The sequence below is a fragment of the Pagrus pagrus genome, assembly GCF_965226575.1.
Source record: "Pagrus pagrus genome assembly, chromosome: 10".
NCBI lineage: Eukaryota > Metazoa > Chordata > Actinopteri > Spariformes > Sparidae > Pagrus > Pagrus pagrus.
This window is the reverse complement of record NC_140194.1, coordinates 6846919-6868812: the sequence shown is the minus strand read 5'-3', so window position 1 is coordinate 6868812 and position 21894 is coordinate 6846919. Positions and strand designations below refer to the sequence as shown.

At 42.5% G+C, this 21894-nt stretch overlaps 1 protein-coding gene across 1 annotated transcript; it reads right to left on the bottom strand.

Annotated features, from left to right (window-relative positions):
• Positions 1-1320: 1320 nt before the first annotated feature.
• Positions 1321-21408, bottom strand: polr3b (polymerase (RNA) III (DNA directed) polypeptide B). The gene is made up of 28 exons (XM_084364277.1): positions 21233-21408; positions 20845-20877; positions 20218-20274; positions 20074-20138; positions 19894-19969; positions 19317-19417; positions 19003-19094; positions 18792-18909; positions 18429-18537; positions 17499-17621; positions 15143-15259; positions 14927-15061; positions 13594-13755; positions 12342-12542; positions 12020-12182; positions 10796-10949; positions 10615-10689; positions 10415-10513; positions 10166-10293; positions 8631-8840; positions 7979-8137; positions 6744-6861; positions 6471-6613; positions 4157-4260; positions 2986-3152; positions 2257-2370; positions 1940-2113; positions 1321-1692 (listed from the first exon to the last, which is right to left on the bottom strand). Exons 1-28 carry the CDS (start codon positions 21302-21304, stop codon positions 1563-1565), a joined length of 3399 nt encoding a protein of 1132 aa, XP_084220403.1. The 5' UTR covers positions 21305-21408; the 3' UTR covers positions 1321-1562.
• Positions 21409-21894: the final 486 nt, after the last annotated feature.

Below are 21894 nucleotides of genomic sequence, written 5' to 3'. Positions count from 1 at the left end.
TCCAAAACATCAGTTGAGATGCTGTGTAAAATGTTACTTGAAACAGAACTCAGTCATTTGCAAACGTTAACGGTCTGTTCCTGCACATGTAGTAACATCCTCTATGCAACTGTGTTTCACAGAGTGGTGAACATCGCCCGTCTGAACCTCTCGAGGATGTCCAGGTCACACACAGTCACGATACGATCACCTGATACCAACGAACCGGTTCACCTGTGGAACGTTCCTAACAGGTGTTTTTTGGAGTTTGGTGTTTTTTCTAAAATGTGAATATTCACATGTTTCCTTCTTTTACAGTTATAAACTGATTATCTTTGGGTTTTAGGAAATAATTCATAATTGATAACATTTAGATATTAACTGCTAATGGAAGTAATCCTGAGTAGAAAAATTGCAAATTGGAATAAAATACAACACGACTGATTTTTTTCTGTATTATTTTTTGCTATAAATCGTGACATAATCAATTTTAGAAAATATACACATTTTTTATGGATTCAATTCTATGATATCTCCCATAGAGATGAATTTAGATTTTCAGGAACATTAAATAAAGTGCTTTCCAGCAATTATTAGTTTCTTTATTATTCAGCAACGTTGATTTATATTTATTTTGTTGAGGATAAATTTAAATAATTTTATATTTTTATTCTGTGGCTGATATTTTCACTCCTATTGGGATGTTGATGCATGGACCGTCACCAGTGTAGGATAATGTGCCATTATATAGATAATAGTATTGTTTTAATGTGAAGAGCTGTCAGATTATTGTTTTCATGGTGTTGTTTTTGTATTTTTGTGTTTTATCGGGTTGATTCTTTAACTTAATGACTTGTGAGAGACGTGTCTCAGATTTCAGAGCTTTTATCAGCACATGAATGCACCATAAGTGACTCCTTAGACTTTTGCGTTGAGTTTAACTTCTTTTTGGCATTTTGCCTTCACAAGATAGAGACAAAACAAACAGAAAGGAGGGAGAGAGGCGTTAATGTAACAGACTGGATTCGAGCCAGTGATGTCACCTGGCTGCCTCAACAATCAGATAACTCTGACAAAAGTACCACAGTAATGGATTACCCGTAGTTTGAGAACGTTTCAGGTCTCCTATTTAAAAAACAGTGTCTCTCTTTAGTTTAGGAACACACTGAACCATCTAAAACTACTAAAAATACTACTTTTACTTGAATTATTGACTTATTTTCAGCACTAAAACACATAAAAGTAATGATGTTGTTCGTTGTGATGTTACTTCATACTCGATCAAATGTTGTATATCGATTTAAACAGGAAGAGCCAAATTAAAAGTATTCACACACAGCAGCTGTTTACGAAATAGTCACTTTGTGTTTATTATGTACACATACAAAGAGCATAATGAGAAAGTATCAACATAAACAAGAAACTTCAGTCTTTTGGTTCGTGAACACCAACAAAAATGTCAAAATGACTTTTTTTAAAGCTTCTTTCTGCTCTTACAGCTTTTACAAATGAATCAGCTTCAGACTTTGTAAATTATAATCCAACTTAACCTTTCACTCACACAGACTGTGTTTCTGTCCTGGTCACTCGTTGTAGCGCGACAGTTTGAGTCTGGGGATGATGTTCATGGACTGCAGCTCCTGGAACAGCAGCTTGCAGGCGTACGGGATACGTAGGGAGGAAACGTGGCAGGAAGACTTACAGTAGTGACACCTGGGAGAGAAAAGAGAGAGAATCAGACTCGAGATGAAGTAGAGGACTAACGACTGTACTTTGTTCTGGCTCTATCGTCCAGTAGAGGTGCGATGATTAATCGATTAGCTGTCAACTATGAAACATTAATACACACTGGAGCATGTGATCTCTGACGTCCATCTTTCCAGGTGTGTTGTACAAGAGTTAAAAGGTTAGCCTGTACACTGGCTTCCAGGGAAAAACGGATCAACAGGTGTCAACTTACCACCCAGAGTATCCCAGCAGGCCGCACTGTCCGCACACGTCCACCTCGAAGGCGTCGCTGGAGATCATGAGGCGCTCCAGCAGTAACATACTCGCTCCGTAGCCGATCAGACAGTCACGTTCCATCTCTCCCAGACGCAGACCTCCGTCTCTGGAGCGACCCTCCGTCGGCTGCCTGATGACGAGACAGACGCACGAGACGAACAGAACGTAGTTTGCATTCAGAAAGTATAATAACAACAACATAAGTAATGGTGATACTGACATTAGAGAGCAACACTTTTCATGTTATAATTACAATAAGATGGTTGAGTTTACCTGGTGAGAACAGCTCTGGGGCCTCGGGCTCTGGCGTGCATTTTATCGAGCACCATGTGCTTCAGTTTCTGATAATACACCGGTCCAAAGTAGATATAAGCCTCCAGAGGCTCCCTGAGGAAAACAGAAATATCAAGATGATGCATCCATAACAGATCGAGTCAACACTAAAATTGTTACATATTTGGGACGGCTACCTCAGCTCTGTTTGTCCAACAACTAAAAAAATGTTGTGCTCTAATAATGACTTTTTTTACGGACTGTTAATCAAAGTTACATCATTGTGGTTATGTAGGAGAGACACTTGATGCTGAAACATCATGAGGATGATGGTGCATTCAAGTGCCAATGGGAAGCTCAGACTGCCTATATCTGACACCTGGCTGCCGAGACATTTCAAAGTTTTATTCAGTCTCGTTTGATGACTTCTCTCCTCACTATCTGACTCTCACCCGGAAGTTATAACAAGAGGAGACAAACTGAAACGTATAATCAACTTGAACTCAGATTCAGATATATGAGTTTCACTGAAGACACCAACAAGGAAGAATTATTTAAACAGTCCTTTATCAGTCTGAGAATAAAGTGCAATGTGTTGGAAATGATCAAGTTTTATGACTCAACAAGTTGGTTTTCTTTATAAAAAAAACTGAAAACAGCCTTTTAGAAAATCGTGCTTTGGAAAATGGCGTGTGAGTCTAATGAGATGAGACTTGATCTCTTTATTACCCGGTGATTCCTGAGGTGACGTAGTCTTTGCCCTGGTAGTTGTATCCGTACCGGATGAGATCCTCGCACACATCCTTCACCTTGCTGCCTCCGAAGGCCGTGCCGTAGTGAAACCGCCCGTCCAGGACTCCCGCCTTCCCCGCCAGCAGTTCAATCAACTTTCCCACCTGACGAGAATCAGACGCAGAGAAATGCAACAATGGTTCAGCTCGTACCATAAATCTCACTCTTTCCTGGCACCAAATGTCGATATTGTGGGTGAGATTAGATTACACATGTACCCCTCGGGGTGGGACCGGCAGTCTAAGGATGACTGATTTCAACAATTCCTCCGAGGTCGCACCCAGAGGACCCCTGACCCCGTCACATAAAAGGAAACACCTACTCTCATTTCACTCTCAGGCCGCAGAAACATCCTCCCGAGCCAAACATTTCTGAGTCCTTTCCATGACAACCAGAGCGAGCAAACACGCTGCCGCTGACAACTTCAGCAGTAAAGATCGCTCCGGTTTTTTTTACAGTGTAAGACACAAAAAGCAGGCAGAAACGGAGCCAAGTTTCATGTCATTCACATTCAGCACCATCCTACAGTTCAGATGTACTGTGCATGTTTGATAAAACTTCCACACACACCGCTACAGGCGGCGGCGTCGCTGGCAGCCCTCTCCGCAGCAACAAATATCTGTTTGTGAACAGTGAGATTGGTGCTTTAGCGGCGTCAATGGACGTGTGCTCTGGAAGCCAATGATAACCCAGAGAGGAGAGGAGCGGGGATAATGAGGGTTTTGTCTCAGAAGAGCCGACACAAACTTATGAAGAGCGACGGTCAACACGGAGACGGAGGTGATTCAGACTCAGCTCGCAGCCAAAAATCACAAACAACAACCGACTGTCTATGAGGTTTCAGATTGAGCGTCTAATCACAGAAAATCACAGATTAGATCGACCTGCCTGACATGTGATGAACAGAATATCAGAGCTGAAATGATTAGTCAGTAATGAATTAACTGTCAGAAAATTACTATGCAAACTTTTCTGATAATTAGTGAATCTGTTCAGTCACTTTTTCAACAAGAATGCTGAATATTTATTGTGAAAAACACTCCGCAGATTAATTTGGGATAAAAAATGATTGTTAGTTTCAGCTCTACAAAACTGTGAAGAGTCGTACCGTCATTCTGGAGGGATATCCGTGAGGGTTCATGATGATATCTGGACAGATGCCCGTGTCACAGAACGGCATGTCCTCCTGCGGGACGATGAGGCCACAAACACCTGACACACACACAAACACACAGACACACAAACACAAGATAAAAAAGACATTAACACCTGTACACACAGCAGTGTGACTGCACTTTTACTGAAATTACAGGTAAAGCACACAAAACACTTTTAATGAATTTATGTAAAGTTAGTTAATTACGGAAACAGTGGATAATTTTGACATTTAATCGATAGTTCAGGTCCTTTATCATGCAAAAATGTCAAACTTGCTGCTTGTTTCAGCTTCTTACATGTGAGGATTAGACACTTTTCTCAATTTATCATCGTAAAATATTTAATATTTGTGTTTTGGACTAAACAAGCAATTTAAAGACCTCAGAACTTATCAGAATTTAACTAATCCAAGATAATAATCAAGAGATTAACGTGAGGAAAATAATCTGTTTTTCTCCACACACTTTTAACAAACAAATGAGCAAACTTAAAGTAAAATGTGTTGTTGTGTGTTCTGCTGCCGGGAGGCTCGGTGTGGACCTGGTGTGGAGCATGACATTTCCATACTCATGTGGACAGACGGGGTCGTCTTTTGATTCACATGACGTGGGGGGACGAGCGCCCTGGTAGCCAGGAGTTTAAGTGTGAGTGCAAATGTTTGCCGAGGGGCCAAAGCACTCTTCCCTGGCCAGGGTAAACAGATTGTAGGCCCATTTGCAAATGAAAAAAAAAGAGAAAGAGGAGAGAAGAGAAGAGAAGGAGAGCAGGAAGTGGAGAAAGGTGCTTAGCTTGACAGGGAGACCGGGATTACACATCCATGACTTTCAGTTCAACTCAGAGGAAGTGGAGGGGATCAACTGGAGAGGAGAAATTGAATCCGTGCACGTGGGAAAAATTCGCTATTAGCCGGGCGGTCACCGACACAGCAGACTGTTGATGCCTTACAGGATGTAGTAGCAGGATGTTGACTGAGAACAAGTGCAGCGATTTACTGGAAAGTCATCCAACAGCAGGAAGAAGGTGAAAAGAGAGGAGAAAAGGCAAAGCCAGAAGAAAAGGTAAAAAGGGGAAAAGAAAAAGAAAGAAAAAGGCACTAAAAAGAAAACGTTTGAATATCGGGGTAAAAGTAGGATGAAAGAGGAAAAGAGAGGAGGAGGAAGGAAAGTGGAAAGTGGAGGAGAAGTTGAACAGAAAAAGATTCAGGAGTAGAGAGAGACACTCGTTCCCATAGCCGACATCCTCGGTGTTGTTTGTTTTGTGTGAAAGTGAATGATAAAAGAGGCATGAAATCAGCAGAGAAAGGCAAGACAACAGCAAGGGTCCAGAGCCCTCCATCACAGCTCATACAGCTCCACGCTGGCGGCTCGCACAATGGGCCCCTACTACTGACAAACCCTCCACCTCCTCCCCCACCTCCACAGCTGTGTGTGTGTGTGTGTGACCGGTAAATAATTAACTTATTCTGCTCTGCTGACCAGGACTTATGAGACTAGTCATGAGTAGCTGGGAGATCTACTGCTGTGGCCAAATTCACTTAAAATAATAAAACTTTGACTCAAAGAAAATGCGGTTATTCCTACACGCAAATCCAACAAAATAAAAGGTTTCACAAGCGTTTCTTGATTTTAAAGAAGTTGCGAACACCTCAAAGTGACTTCAAAGAGCTCCGATTAAAAAACACTGTCCATCAGTCGCACATCTGGGATCTTTCCATCCAGATCTCCCTTCGGCTAACCCCCCGGCGACCCCTCTCTCTTCGTCACTATCCGAGACAGAAGACATTGTCCCACCCTGAGCTGACCGCCCAGTGGCCACAGCGTTAATGAGGAGAGTAAATTATGCATGGCGCCAGTTAGCTTTTTGATTAAAACATCATACAAGCCCTCTATAGGGGAGGTGCTGCAAAACAATGGAGGTTGTAAACACTTTTTTCCCCCAGTAGCAGCAGAATACTGCTGGGGTGTAATAAATTTGCATAGTCTGGCACAGGACAAAGAGCCAATTAATTGAAAAGAGCTCTTGAAAGATGAGGACAGGGGGGCAGTGACAGAGCAACAGCTACTGGGACTTGACTCAACAAATGCTCCAGCACGGAGACGACCAAAGTTTTTTTTTTTCCCCCTAGTCATTTACAATCTTCCATGACAGGTTCAAATTTGGGGCTGGTTGAAGATGAATGCAGTCGACTGTACTGCGCACATTTAGGTTTGAAGCTCGGTGTGCCGCTCTTTTCAAGAGACAGGACGATGTGCTGAGGTACGCACCTTTCTGTCCGTGCCGACTGCTGAATTTGTCTCCTATCTCTGGTCTCCTGGTCTGCCTCAGGAGGATCTTGATGAGGAAAGCATCTTCGGCGTTGGATGAGATCATGACCTTCTCGATGTACGAGTCCGTCGAGCCCTTATAGCTGCAGAGAGAGAGAGAGAGAGGGAGAATAGCCAGTGTGATTTCTACATACAGAAGCCTACATAGAGAAGTCTAACAGGTGAGTTGACTTTGAGGTGCGACAAGCTGAGGGGGGCGGTGGTAGCTCTCACCTGATGGGCACGTCTCTGTACTGGGGCTGGCCTGGCTGGGTACTGCCCTCCAGTGGTGTCTGGGTGACAGTTGGCATGGACTTGTTCACCAACACCTGCTTGTTCTCCACTCTCTCACCTGTGCCACACACACGACACATCGCACATGTTTATCACAGCGTCAGCAACAATTACACTCAGTTATTACAGTTAACTCAGCGACAACAGAACAGATTTGCACAGACGGACGGCCTCTCTCTTGATCTTCACTGGAGCCCAGCAATAATGAACTTTATTATCCTTAATGACATTAATCCACTGACATAAGAAACTTCACTGGGAATTTAATAATTATAAATAGCCCAAAAATCTTCTTCTGCATTATAATCTCTCTAAAAAAAATAAATAAAAATGTTTTCATATCAACACCGGTCAATAATATCTACTACAAGCTGGTCGGGCTCTAATTTTCACCCCATGTTTTTCTATTAGACTTGGTTGTTTTGAAGTTATCTGTAAATGAAATGTTTATATCACAATGAATATGTACAACTTGGAGTCTTCGGCATGGCCGACAGCGTGTTTCCACTCAATCACCATTGGGTCAACCAACCTGTCGACGACTTTTTTGTTTTGAAGTCATTCTGGACGCTGTCAGTATCTGCTGATTGGCTTTCAAACAATTAAATACAGGCAAGCACATGAAGTGTGCTAATTAACTCATTGCACCACGTTAGTGTCCTTAATTGGCTCGTGTTGTGTGAATGTAAACACAAAATGAAGCCTTAATCAAGAAAGCTGGAGACGCCGTTAATGTTGTAACGCCAACCGTCCGTACTGGACTGAGAGACTTTTAAGAGGTAAATAAATAGAGACTAGTGAACAGAGACGCTCCTGTAAAACAGTTCATCTTTCATTTTGACCTGCAGTGATTCTCCACAAGCAGGAATAACAGAATAAAATCATAAAGCCATCACATATTTTAAGAAATGACACTACAAAAATCAAACTTAAGGCTTATTTCCTGTATTTCTTTACTTTTCTGATGTTTATTTATTGATGATATAATTGCATGAGGCCTGAAACACCAGAAAAACATCAGTTACAAACTCATGCCAGCAAAGTAAACTGAAGCGTTAAATCATCCCTTACATTAGTTTATGAGTTAAGGTCGAATCCAGCGGTATCATTAATGATGTAGTCAGTCACATGTTAGAAGCAGTTCGGCACGCTGGGTCTCAGAATAACTCACTCACCGGGGGAGCAGATGCCGTCAGCATCCAGGATGCTGTGCCTCCAGATGGGCTTTCGTGTGGCAGCATCCAGCATGGGTCCCATCACCTTGTCAAAGGTCTGGTTGGTGTAACGCCGCAGCGTGCACTTAGCGTTTTTATAGACGAGGCACCGGCCAAATCCTGCAGGGAAATATAGAGATTAGGCTTTTAAAGTGCCTGCTTCAAATATATTGTAAGAGAGGCCTTTGTTAAAGCAGAGTCTGACAGCCACTGTGAATTACAGCGGTATGAGGACGACCAACTCCTGTAGTAAAAATCTTGATTTGGCGAGTGCAAAATATTTTTCATTTTATAATCAGCTGTCTGCAGAATGCATAGCTTTGACTTAATGTGTCTTTTTGTGGCTATGTGAGATTAATAACTGTAATATGACGATGATGAAACAGATCAAACTTTGTTTTGGTAACGTTACCGTTCATACACCTCAGTTTCAGCCAATCTTCCCGCTGATGGTCTTGTTTGATTACACAGGTCATATAGAGGCATCAGTATTAAACTGAGACTGTTTCATAAGCAGTTAAAAACTCCTTGTAGCCCGTTTAAGGAAAATCCAATGAAAGCCTTCAACTAAAATCCTATAATCCTGTGAGACTGACAACACATCACCTCTCACCTCTGTCGAGTGAAGCTTTATTGAGGACCAGAGCGTCCTCAATATCGTAGCCGCTGTAGCTCATCACGGCCACGGTGGCGTTCTGACCAGCAGGCAGCTTCTCAAAGTCAATAATCTCGATGGTTTTTGTTTTGACCATCGGCCTCTGAGGATACGCCAGCAGGTACATCAGAGTGTCGATACGATTCCTCTGGTTGTAGCCGATAGTGCCTGGAGAGAGGAGACGTGGAGAGAAGATGAATGACTCTTACAACATACAGAGACTTTAAAGTTTAAAGTGTACGGTACATCTACCGTCTTTCTCTGTCAATGCAGGTTATAGGTGTTTAAAGGATAAGTTCACCATAAAATTTATTTTATTTATCCTACCCCAGGGCTGATGGAAAGTCCACAAAACATTTCTGGAGTTTCAATTTGGGATCTCGGGGCGCCATTTTATGGTTTTAAAACAAGTCTCCATCTACTTCAGGTGTTTAGGAGAGTGCTGCAACGGTGTTATGTTGAGAAGCTCCAGAAACGTTTAATGGCCTTCAAAACTTTTCATCGGCATGCGGGTGAGTAGATAACGACTGAATTATTTGGTTGAACTTATCCTTTAATGTGTCGGGGCAGGGCCTAGTTAACACCATCTCAGAGCAGCTGACTGAAGGAGGAGGAGAGTTATGGCATATATCCTGGCCTCCCTGGAAGCCTTGACATTTGTCAGATGCTATTACTTCACAATCAGGCTACAAGCACAGAGTGCGTGATAATAGGCCCGAGCCACACAGGCAGATTTGCACATGTATAGGGCCGTCCACACAAAACAGACAAGGCAGAGGATATTGGGCCAAATATAGTTCCAGTCTGTGTTTTTGTAATAATGGGAGGAGGGGGGAGGAAGGGACGGATGGAGGTGAAGCGGTGGGGTGGGGGTGACCGCAGCTCTTACGAATGTTAGCAGGGCCGTTTGGGGAAGTTTTGGTTACCAAGGAGCCGCGGGTGCGCACTCTGTGGTCTTTCGCAGCTGAGCACACTGACCCCCTGAGCACAGCCAGAGCAGACACAATGAATTGCTAATGACACTCTGGGTGACTGGCAGGGAAAGGGCCTCCGCACACACACGGCACAATAGAGAACCTACGCAAGCGCCCCATGTTTGATGTCCATGCGCATACACACACTGACACACACATAAGAAAAACACTCAATCACACATACAAATGTATTCTGACAAGAAGTAGAGCCGGAGCAGAGTTTTTTGGGGGAGACGAACCAGCAGGCTGCTTGTATCTTTAGTGTTTGTTATTCTAATGTCCTTTTGTATGATTTTAACTTGTGCAAATAAAACTTTAAACTCTGAACCTGCAGATTTAGGGGGCTTAAGAACAGTTGTTGATGCCAGATTAAATTACTGTCAGGATCTGTGTTTGTGTGTATGCATGCACAGAAGTAAACACTGCAGCTGTGTGGAGGATGTTTGAGAGAGGATTTGAGATCCTCACAGTTTAATGACCTGCCTGCTGACTGAAGCTACCTGCCCAGCTGAGTCTTACCCATCGCCTGCTTGCCCATAGCGCACTGGTATGTGTTCCTGGGTGACTGGTTGTGGTGGGGGTAGGGAATGAGGCCAGCACACACCCCGAGCAGCGTGAAGGGCTCGATCTCCAAGTGTGTAGTGTCTCTGCAGGGATAAGAAACCAATGAAAAGAAGCAGTGAAACCAGTGTGGTGGATGACTTCAACAAATTAGGAGAACCTTTTCCTCATTTTCTAAATATGTCAGGTGAATCGTGTGGCGCTCACTTGTAAATCATGTGCTCATAAAGGGCGATCTGACAGTCGTTCTCCTCGTTGACGTCCAGGTACTCCACCAGGCCCTCGTGCAGAAAGTCTTCAAAGTTTCTGCAGTCGAGAAAAGTGTGTTTCAGAAATGATAAAATCAAGATGACAACACGAAAACAATATCTTGACAATCTGCTCTCAAACAAGACGCCCAGCCTCACCTGTAGCCCTGTGACAGATCTTCAATGTGCTTGTTTTTCACCATTGGTTGTCCCTTCTTCACTATAATGTACGGTCTGATGGAGAATAAGAACACAGACGGAAGCAGAGGATTGTCAAACTAAAGAGTCACTTTTAACATATTATTGTTGCCTTGTGCGTAAAACGTCCAAACTTCCCCACCTGCAGAGACGACCTCCATCAGAAGAGATGTAGACACAGCGGTCCGTCAAGTTGGTGGAAATGGACACAAACTCGTTGATAAAACCGGCCCTGCGCATCAGTCTGAAGGTGTTGACCAGCTTATGATGATCTCGAATCACACCGAGAATGTTACCTGTCGACAGAATACAGACGGACAGAGAGAAAGACAGAGACGATGTTTGTATTATATACAGCTCAGGATTTTAAGTTTTGGACTGCTTTGGGTTTGGACAAAAAGTAAAATTGCGAAATTGCCGTTATCTTCTGACATTCAACAAACCAAACTCCTTAAATGTAATCGATTACGAGAGAAAATGATCAGGATATTAAATCATGACAACAGTAAAATGCGGCCCAGACATTCATGAGTTACAATAACTTTAAGTTTAAGTAAAGGATCTTATTACTCCTCCCACCACTTGCTCTCATATAAAGTCAAGAAAAGCAGTAAATTTACACAGTTTAGAAGCTGAAACATGGACATGTTTGGCAATTTTGTTTGAAAAAGTACTCAAACCATTTATCCACAATCCAAATTGCAGATTTATAAAATAAAATTAAAGAGTAACAATGGAATCAAGAGTTTACTGAAGTTACTGTGTAATAACGACAATGAACCAAATCTGCTTTGGGGTTAAATACTGACTCAAAAACGGCCATCCATAAACTTAAATGGCAAGAAAAATAGGGAACAGCATGCGTTTTACAGTTGCGAAGCGTCCACGACCGGTGAAAGCAGAGCTCAAACTGGCTGCAGGGGGTTTGTTCATATCAAGTCTGACAGACAAATGACTGGAGAACAGAGGAGACACTGTGCTCTGCCTCTGTGTGAGGGCACAGTCGCACCGAACACACTCTGAAGGGCTTTGACACCTGCTGCTCGCAGCTAATTAAATGGTATGGCAGCTAATATAATTTGACAGTTATCAGTGGCAAGACAAACATATACAGTAATTAAGGGGCCAAGTTCTGACTCAAGAATAATACCTACTGCTGCCATGAAATTAATGACTTATCAGCTTGCCTGCAAAACACAAAATTGCCTTCTGTAAACTAAACAGAATATGTTTCCCTTCATGTTCATAAGCAATGCATTCAAAACAGGGAGGATTAGACTTTCTTTTCAAGTGATCTAAGGCGACAGCATCCAGCGGTAATTCTCTCTGCGTTTCTTAGGCTCCACTGCTGCGGAGGAGTTTTTACCATTGAGGAAGACGAGGAAGACGCTCGGGTACGAGAGCTCCTCTCCGCACAGCAGGTTGACGTCCTCCACTCCCAGGTTGAAGGCCAGTTTGATGATAGGGCCGTCCTCCATGTCGGTGGTGATGTGCGTCATCAGAGCCAAGTTCTTCACCAGACCACACGCCTACAAACCAAAATGATGATTCATTGCACTTCCAGGACAGCATTCATCATCATCACATATATAATATTTGGCAGATATTCAACACGGACACCAGTTTGCGCGCTGTCAGTACAATCCTCTCACTGGCTCAGTCAGGTGTGGCCGCTGCAGCTCACTCACCTCTCCTTCAGGGGTGTCAGACGGACACAGCATGCCCCATTGTGACGGCTGCAGGGAGCGCGGCCCGCTGACCTTCCTCGTCTTCTCAAACTGGGAGGAGATCCTGGTCATCATGCCCAGAGCCGAAATATAGGAGAGACGAGACAGGACCTGGGTCACGCCCTGACGGTCCATCTTGAATCTCTTCAGAGACCAGTTGCCCTGTGGACACAGAGAGTTCACTGTTGTTTATTAAAAGTAAAAATAAGATTGTTGTATAAATAAACAAACATGCTGGTGCTTTCAAAGGTTTTTGATTGGAGGAGTATTCATGATTAAATTGCAACTGACCTTTAAAACCTCACCTGTTAACATCGTACTGCTGTGACAACAGTGCTGCTGCAGATTCATGCAAAGACTCAGCACATAGTCAGATAAAGCTGTGATATAAAGGTGTGTGGTCTGCACGCAGGTGTTTCATTAACTTTGTTAACTCAACTTTTCAATCTGTCCTGTTACTTTACTTCTACTTTCTACTACAGTTTGATTAGTTACGACTTTCTTCTTGATCAAAAACACCTCATGAGAGTATTTTCAAGTTTCAAATGGTAAAAAAGTGATGTTAACTGGGGAAACAGAAAGGAAAGAAAGCTCTGCGAGGTCCATTTCACACGTTGTTGCCTTCTAGAGTGTGCTTCACCTAAAAACTGGAACACAGCCTGCGGGCACTATAGTATGAAACATTAAGTGACAAGCTGACAAGACCTGTTTGAGCCCACTTCCACTCAACAACCCTGACTGGACCAGACCAGTTTGTTGAAGCTATAACAGAACGTCTCTATGGATCGGCATATTTATGACACTTTGTCACTCTTCTCTACTCGTCCGTGTCTTTTTCTCTTTCTTCTGTGCAGCAGTGCTCATCCCTCCACAGACATAATGTTTGTTTTACTACTGTGGTTGTGGAAACATTCTGATTAGCGTAACGCCCCCTTGAGAACTGACGTATGTTACCTTCACCTGTGCCGAGAGCGCAGTGTGTCCACTTGGGACACGCGTTTGTGCCGGCTGGGCCAGGTGTTGTCATTTGCGTTCACGTATTAGCACCTCAAGTACTTTATATCACAATATACATTAAGTAAACTAAAAAAAATAGGCAGGCACTCGCTGCTCAAAGAGTTTTCAGCAGGCCAGATGTTTGTTGGCATACAGATTTGAAAATCCAAATCGTTTACATTTCATTATTTCTTTATGTTTATGGAGTCGGACTCACCGTGGATATGGCATTGACCATCCCGTTGGTGATCTGATCCTGCCGCATGTGCTTCACCACATCAAACTGAGCGGCTCTCTGCTTGGGGATGATCTGGTCAGCGATTTTTTTCAGTTCAGAGTTGAACTTCTTGAACAGATCTTCAAACAGCAGAGACAGGAGCTAGAAAGGACAGAGAGAGAGAGAGTGAGAGAGAGAGTCATCAGTAAGACAGTTTTTGACTGATATGATTCACTTGTCAAGTTTCAGAGATAGAGTCGTCACAGATGTCGTGGCACCCTACACCTGCTCCAGCCTCTAATCAGTGCTGAGGTGCGTTAACAGTCAGATTTAATAACCAGGTGCGCCGGCTCTTTGATAAGCCTGACCCGGCCCCCGTCCCAGGTCCCTGTCCTACAGGAGGCAACCTCTCTCACAGCCCCCACCCACCCTGTGCATTAGCATACATCAAAACAAACAGGCAGCGCTGCTTAAAATTAATAAAGAAATTAAGCTTCCGTCGCGCAGCCAGGCCAATTAGTTGAATGTCAGGGAACCATAATTGGAGAGTGAGGAGATTGCTGGCGTTGTTAGTGTGTAAGCCCCCTATTGAAAGAAGGCTCTGTGCCCTCCCTCCCCCTCCTCCTCCCATCTCCTGCTCCTTATACAGAGCAGGTTGGGGGGGGGGAAATTAAAGGCCTTAAGACAGCAGTAATTACATTATCAGAGCCGGGCCTGCGGATTAGCTCAATCGCTCCAGTCAAGGCAGCAATTCTATTGTCACGGTGCTGAAAAATCCCCATGCTTCCACAGCCTTTGGATTTTGGTGCCACCGCATATCTCTCTCCTGACAAAGCCAGGCTGAAATACAAGGGGAAGGAGGGGGGACGAAAACAAAACAGAGAAAAACAAAGCTGAGGGAAAATAATGAGAGTCTTATTAAAGGAAGGAGGCAGGAACAAAGATGCAGGTGAGAGATCAGGGCGGCAGCCGCCGCTGTCCTCTGGTCCGGTGCTGTGATCCATTGGCACTAAAGCTTGTGAGCATTATTGGCACTTTTCTATTCTTGTATTATTAATACAAGGCATGAAGCCTGTTTTGTTTTCTAGTGGCTCTATGAGCAAAGACAAGGTAGTAAACACATTTCAGATGAAAGAAATGAATAAGCACTCAGATCAACAGGGTGGCTTTTGATGTCACAGCTCAACTGTGGCTCAATTATAATGTTGTTGAGAAGTTCACAAACAAACTGAACTCAGTGGACCTTCACGTTTTTGTCACACATGTACAATAAAAGATTGAACGGCGGATTACATACAAGCAGTAAAAAAAAGACGGGTGCAGAGAGGCTCACCTGTCCAGCCAACTCCAGACGTTTGTTGCCATAGTAATCTCTGTCGTCCACCTTGTTGTCCCCCTGAGCCAGGATCACCCTCCGCACCATCACAGCCAGGTAAATACACTTTGCCCGAAAGTTAAACTCTTTCACCTGCAGACAAAATACACAACGATTATACTCTGTGGAGAATACCAAGTGAAATACACGATTCTCGTCCGTCTGTCAACGTACAGGAACGTGTGTGAGGATGAGAGACGCCAACAGCTCTCTGGCCTCCTCCATCTTGGTCTTCTTGGGGCCTCCCCACATGCGCTGTCGGCGCACTTTGTTCCCGAGGTACCTCAGAGCCTGAGACAGACACAGCAGAGGTCAGAAAGAGTAAGGATTCACATTATGGATTTAAGATAATCAATAATATCACATTCGTATTTTTTTTTTTTTTTCTAAAGTTCATAGCCTACAGTTTCTGCCCACAACAGCGATGCCATGTTTGTGTCTCTCGTCTACACAACAATGTGACAAAAGCGCACTGCTCTTCTTCTTCTTTATGCTTATTGGTGGACCGCAAACCAACTTTAAAAAAGGTGCATGCCACCACCTTTTGTACTGGAGTGTGCAGATATTGCACGTTTTGTATCATCACCTCTATTGGCTATAATTTCACTTCAATAGATTAATAGCCAAAAATATTAAATTCTGAATAACAAACTAATACATATTGTGCATCACTAAGAAATATCAGTCAACAGGAGATTGTTGTTCATAAACATTTTAGATGTTTGTACCACAAACGATGCCAGAGTTTCAAAACTTGTCTACTTTTTTTTTCCAGCTTTAACATGTTTGCAAAAAGCAAAACATATAAGCCCGTCGACCTACCCAACAAATTAAACCTTTGGTAACGAGACCTTCACAAAGACACCAACACAAGACAATGAAAATAAATAATTAATAATAAATTAAAATTGAACCACTAGGGAGGAGAGGGGTTGTGAGATATCATCATGAGCAATAAGCACAAGTGTCTTGAGTACAGCATCTTATTTTCTCTGACGTGTTCCTTCAGTGATCCAACCTTTGAATTTTAAAGATTTACAATTTCTTGGTCACAGTCTTTCCACAAGATGCTCCACAAGTTTTGATACATGAAAGCTTGTAATACTCGATGTAACCGGGGAAACTTGACTTGGTATTAAAAAGGTTTGTTACCCGGCTATGTCAACAATATGTTTACCAACTGATGCATTCAGAGGCAGTTGGTTTTCGTACGTTTAAAGTGAAAATGATTGTAAAATGATTCATGTGTGTGGAATTTTCTTGAGGAGGAGCAAAAGAAAATGCCATGTATCCGGTTGTGTGAGGTCAAGTGAATCACAAAGGGCGCACACACACACACACACACACACACACACACACACACACACACACACACCTGACTCAGTGTGCCTCTGCAGCCCTCCACAGATCTCCAAAGAGGTCAAAGGTTAATGAGGCTGAAGACTTTTAGTAAGACCACCCACCCTGTCCACCATGATGCGTAATATTAATAAAACATATATATCATAAATAACCTGGGGACAGCTCTGTAGAAAAACAAGTTATTGTCTAAATCAGAGAAATTAAAAATGATATTGTTTGATGAAATCCAGTGATGTCTCAGTGTATATCACTAGAAAAAAAAAAGATGACAATCAAATTTGGTTAAGGAAGATTACTTATCATAATCTGATAACAATGTTTCTTAAGCCTTATCTGCCTTTAATTATATAGATTTAGGCGTCATTGTGCACAATACAATGACCCAATGAATACCATGAAAAGACATCATGGAGGCTGGCGGACAGAGGAACATGAGAGCTGCGGCGACCGGTTGCTAGGAAGCAAATATGGCCTCATCAATGCATCAGTGGCTCCTCTAACAACATAATCTTTATGAAAAACAAATTGGCCGATTGCATTCATCTGTAGATGTCAAAGAAAACACGCGGGCGTCTTTGAATAACACATGAAAAGCGTTACTTAACTGGCCGGTAAGACAAAACCTTCGTCATCTGATCACAGAGAGACAAAGAAAATAGCTTCTGTCAACAGGCAGGAGTCGCTCATTTGTGCGTCTGAACGACTTCCTGCTCCTCACCAAACTTAATGGGCCCATTAGCCAGCTGACTCATAACCTCATGATATGTTTTCATGTTATCAACCTACAAATTTCTGTTTTCTGTGTTAACCATTCTGAACAAGCTGCAACTTAAAATGTGTCGAGTCACGATGTAGATGTTTGTAAATTACCCTTAATATTTCAACTTTGGGAAATATGCTTTCTTGCTGAGTGACAGATGATAAGTAGTGCTGCTCTGATACTGATACGAGTATTGAAAATGCTTCTGATATGGTCTAAGATGCTGGATCGCACCGATACGATACCAGGTGATGTATATGCTACGTCTCAGCAATGTCTCTGTCCACACCTGTATGCAACTTCACTACTAGTTAACTGACTTGTATGTTTAAAATTTAGCTGACTATTCCTTTAATTTTCTAATAATGACTTTAACCAGATCGCTCAGCTCTGGCGCACATGAGGTACCTGAGTCTGTGTGAAGATCTGGGCCTTCTGACACTCCTCCAGGCTCGGGGCGAAGCTGGCCATGACGTGCTCCTCCGTACCGATCATCTGCACGATCTCCTGGTCGCTCTCTACGCCCATGCCCTGAGTGAATGACAAGCAAAGACAAAAATAATCAATAATTAATTCATGTATCCACAGAAAGACCTTGTAGGTGAGGTGAAATGATGTTCTGTAGCTGGTAACTGGAACAAGAGGTGAGCCAGGAGTCATGAGGAGGAGCAGTGTGTATACAGGGAGGGAGAGGTGAGCCGGGAGTCATAAGGTTGTCTGACATTTGCTTATGGAAATGTGAAGCTGTGGGAACTGATCCGTCTTGTACCACAATGATTACGAGGTTGTTTCTGCAGCCGTTTAGGAGAGACGGGGAAGAAGTCTCCCAGGATATACAAGCGCACAGCAAACAGAGCGAGAACACAAACACGCTAGTCCCGTGGATAATATCCAAACACTCGACGATCACACGACGCCATGTTCGGGGAGATCCGTCCTCAGAGGGAGAGAAGTTAATGATGCCGGCTGGCTAAGTGACATTTTCATCGAGAGCAAAGGGCGACACGTGAAAATGAATCTGAAGACGGGTTAATGACAATGCTGACCTCCGACAACATGCAACAAACCTCTTACTAAACGCGTGTTATTCATGCTGCGTGAAATCATCTATTAAGGACAATCCAGGGGGCTGTAGTAAAGCAGAGTGAGGCGTGAAAAGTTCAGTTCAATCCAATAAATTACAGTGGAAACAAACAGAAGGTTTAAGTCTCTGGGGAAAGAAACACATAACAACAGTTCCCAGAATCATCTAGCTGTCTTGCAGCGCCCCCTAGTGGCAGCAAAGTATCACTGAGCTGTATCAGTGCTCATCATCATCATCATCGACAACTCTGTTACCTTGAATATGATGGCGATCGGTGCGTCCTCTGACAGCGTGTTGTGTCTCAGGTAGAATCTGCCTTGTTTGACGATCATATTAGTTCTGCTTTTCTTCTCATGAGTGGAGCTGGAATTCAAGAAAGGATAAGCAGAAGGTTTGACAGAGAAAGTGAATAGTTCCCCCAAAAATGATGTCATATATAAATCTTACTGCGCAATATATTGTTTTAATGTCACACTGTGAAGCAAACGTAGGAATTTATGACACAATTCAGGAGCCCATTCGACATCGATCGACTCATACAGTCTTCTTGTGCAGGATATCTGTGTTTTACTAGCTAGATATCTATATCTACAATCTGTGAGATGTTACTATAGTACCTGGTAACCGAGGCTCCGACTGCACCCTTCCTGTCCTGCTCCACAATGATTCGATTCTTTGACAGCTGCTCTTGAATCAGGATGACTTTCTCCTGACCTTTTACGATGAAATAACCCCCTGTGAAGAAATAAAACAATGAGGCGTATAAATCATTATTATGAAAATGGAATGATAATCATTAGACATCATTCTTTGAAATCCTTTGTGTACCTGGATCCAGAGGACATTCATTAAGTTTTGAAAACTCCATGGGCGTCTTTCCTGTGAGAACACAGTTCGAGCTCCGCAGCATGATCGGCATCCTGAGAAACGCAGAGTTCAAAGCGTTGACAAGAATATTGTACGAGTACGACAACTTTTGCAGTTCAGATAAAAGGAGAGCAGCCTTTATTGGTGGTGAAGTTGAGTAAAAGTTGTCAGATTCAGACTGATGAAATGGCTATTTGGCTTTTAACGTATTGACTATGAAGGTCAGAAGCCCCCTGATGTTTCACTACGGGACACAGGAAGACAAACAATGATACCTTCCGATGGGCAGTGCATTGCGGATTATTCTCTGGCTGCCACGGGTGTACTCGATGTCCACTGTGATGGGCGCCGAGTAGGTCATGTCTCTGAGACGACACTGTGGAAACAGACAGGAATGATGAGCTGTATCTCAACAGCAGAGACATTTTGTCAGATTGATTACCAAATATCCCTGTTTTGGTAACAAAGAATGACTTTTCTTTTCATACATTCATTCATCTTTTATATTAAGTAATCAATAAATCATGTAGTCCCTGAAATATCAAAACATTGGGAAAAACATGCATCATATTGTAAGTTTCAAGAACAAATAAGATTGCTGTTTTGGCTGATCAACTGTCCAAACACTAAAATATGTAATTGTTAATAATACACAACAAAGAAAAACAGCAAATTCACACATTCGAGAAGCTGCAACCATCAAATATTTTGTATTTTAGGCAGTTTTCTCCCAATTGACACATTGTTTCTAATAAAAAATTGTCGACCTACGACTACAACTACCACTAGACAAACTTACATTTTTAAAAAATGGTTCAAATTCTTAAACATTACACAACAAAGTAAGCTCACCTCATGAGGAGATACTGGTCTGGTTACGTTGAAGCTTTCTTCAACATCAGGCATGCCGACGTAGATATTGAGGTATCTGGAAGAAAACATTTAAATATTTTGATTCAGAGCTGAAACTTTAAGCTGCTACATGCTGCTTACTGTTCGTCAATGCAGGTGACGACAGTTCATGTGACTTACTTGAGGTACCACATGGGATCAGCATCACTTGTGATCTTCTCATTGGCTTTCATTATTTTCTTTATCTAGAAAACAAGACATTCATAGTCAAGATGCAGCTGAAACAGCTTTCACAAAGTCACTCAAACTGGAGTCGTGTTTTACCTCCACGTTGATGAAATAGTTGAACGAGTCGATGTGCTGCTTCACCAGCCCTTTCACCTGGACAACAGAGAGTCAAAACATTTTTCCTGCAAATCATCAACATAAATCCTGACATGATATTCAGTGCCGCCCACTTGCTGGCTGAACTGTTTACCTTCAATCACTTAAATATTTCTGGATGTGTGAGGTTGTTGTAATAAAGCTGCAATGATTGATTAATAAGCTGTCGTCTACTAGGTAATTGCAACCCATCTTTGAGTAGAGGACAAAACAAGACATTTGAGACAACACTTTTCATTTTCAGACAGATTATAGACGAAAAAACTAATCGATTTATCGATAAAGTAATCCACAATTAAAATAATTGTTAGTTGCAGCCATACACTGTAAGCAAGGTTGAAACAAATCAATGAGCAGGAGCAGGATTTAAGGCAATATCAGATTTGACTGTGATTTTTACATTATAGTTTCTTCATCTGTAAGTAATTCACAGCATTTAAGGAAAACAGACTCTATCAATTAAACACCACAATATAAGGTTACATAGATCATGACAGAGGATTTAGACGAGATGTAGGATTTTAAAAAGTGAAATGTTTAGGATGAACAGCAGGTGAGTTGTGTTACCTTCAGGAAGGCTGGTAGCAGTTTCCATTTTTCCTGTCAAAAAGAAGTAATACACATAATTTCATTGGACTCTGTTGTTAACAAGCTAAATTAAACTTTGTTCTTGACACACTGTTAAATATGCAACTGTCACTAATGTAAAGTAACGTTAATGAGTTGAACAACTGTCTTCTTGTTGCAACCTGACAACAAAATAAAATAAAAAAATACTCTTTTCTAACACTCAGACCAAAACAAACTGACACACTGTGAGTAGTTCAGCTTCATACCCTCCTCCTCCTCTGCTGTGTTGTGTTTCTCTGTGCTGTTAGCCACCATGCTAGCCACCATGTTAGCTTCTCTGCACTCGTGGTGTGAAACTTTCAGTGTTTATTCGCTCTGAACTCACCTCCACCGTGTTGACAGGAGCCGCCAGCTCCTGAGGACTCATGTCACAAAACTCTCCTCCAAGAACCTCCATGATTTATTTCTCCTGCTCGGCCCTAAACACATAAACCTCTGCTCATACTGTCAGTGTTGTTGTGCGGCGTCGGAAGTCGCTCCAGCATGCGCCTCTCTCGTGTGCTCCACTGTAAAACGTCCGTGCCGGCGGAACCAAAGAAAGGGTTCCGCTCTGACTCGTTTTGTGTTGCTGATAAATAGACAATAAATCCGTTGTTGTTTTATTAATAGAGGATTAATATATGTATTTAGGTAAGAATGGTTATCTAGGAGAAGTCTGTGAAAATATACAGTATAAACTCATTGTAGCCTCCAAACAAGTGGTGGAAAAAAAGTACTTTTGTCCAGGTCTTGTGATTTGAAGTACTGGTACTTTACTTGTGTAGAATAATAGAAGAATGATATATATTCAAATTCAAATTGTACTTGTACAAAACACCTGATTTATTTCATCAAGATGCATCCATTATTCCCTGAGAAATCAATGAAATATTTGAAAAACAACCTCTCTGGCAATGTTAAAGAAAGTGAGAGAACATTCCTGGATCCGTCCCTCAATCTGCACCTCCGCATGTTAGTTTTTGTGTAATCCTGCTGACGGACCAACCA

Coding starts and splice junctions, on each gene's coding strand:
- polr3b (XM_084364277.1), bottom strand. CDS start 21,304: ATGGAGGTTCTTGGAGGAGAGTTTTGTGACATGAGTCCTCAGGAGCTG. Junction 12,543..13,593: donor TGGTCAATGCCATATCCACG/GTGAGTCCGACT, acceptor CTGTGTCCACAG/GGCAACTGGTCTCTGAAGAG. Junction 4,261..6,470: donor CAGTCGGCACGGACAGAAAG/GTGCGTACCTCA, acceptor TGTGTGTGTCAG/GTGTTTGTGGCCTCATCGTC.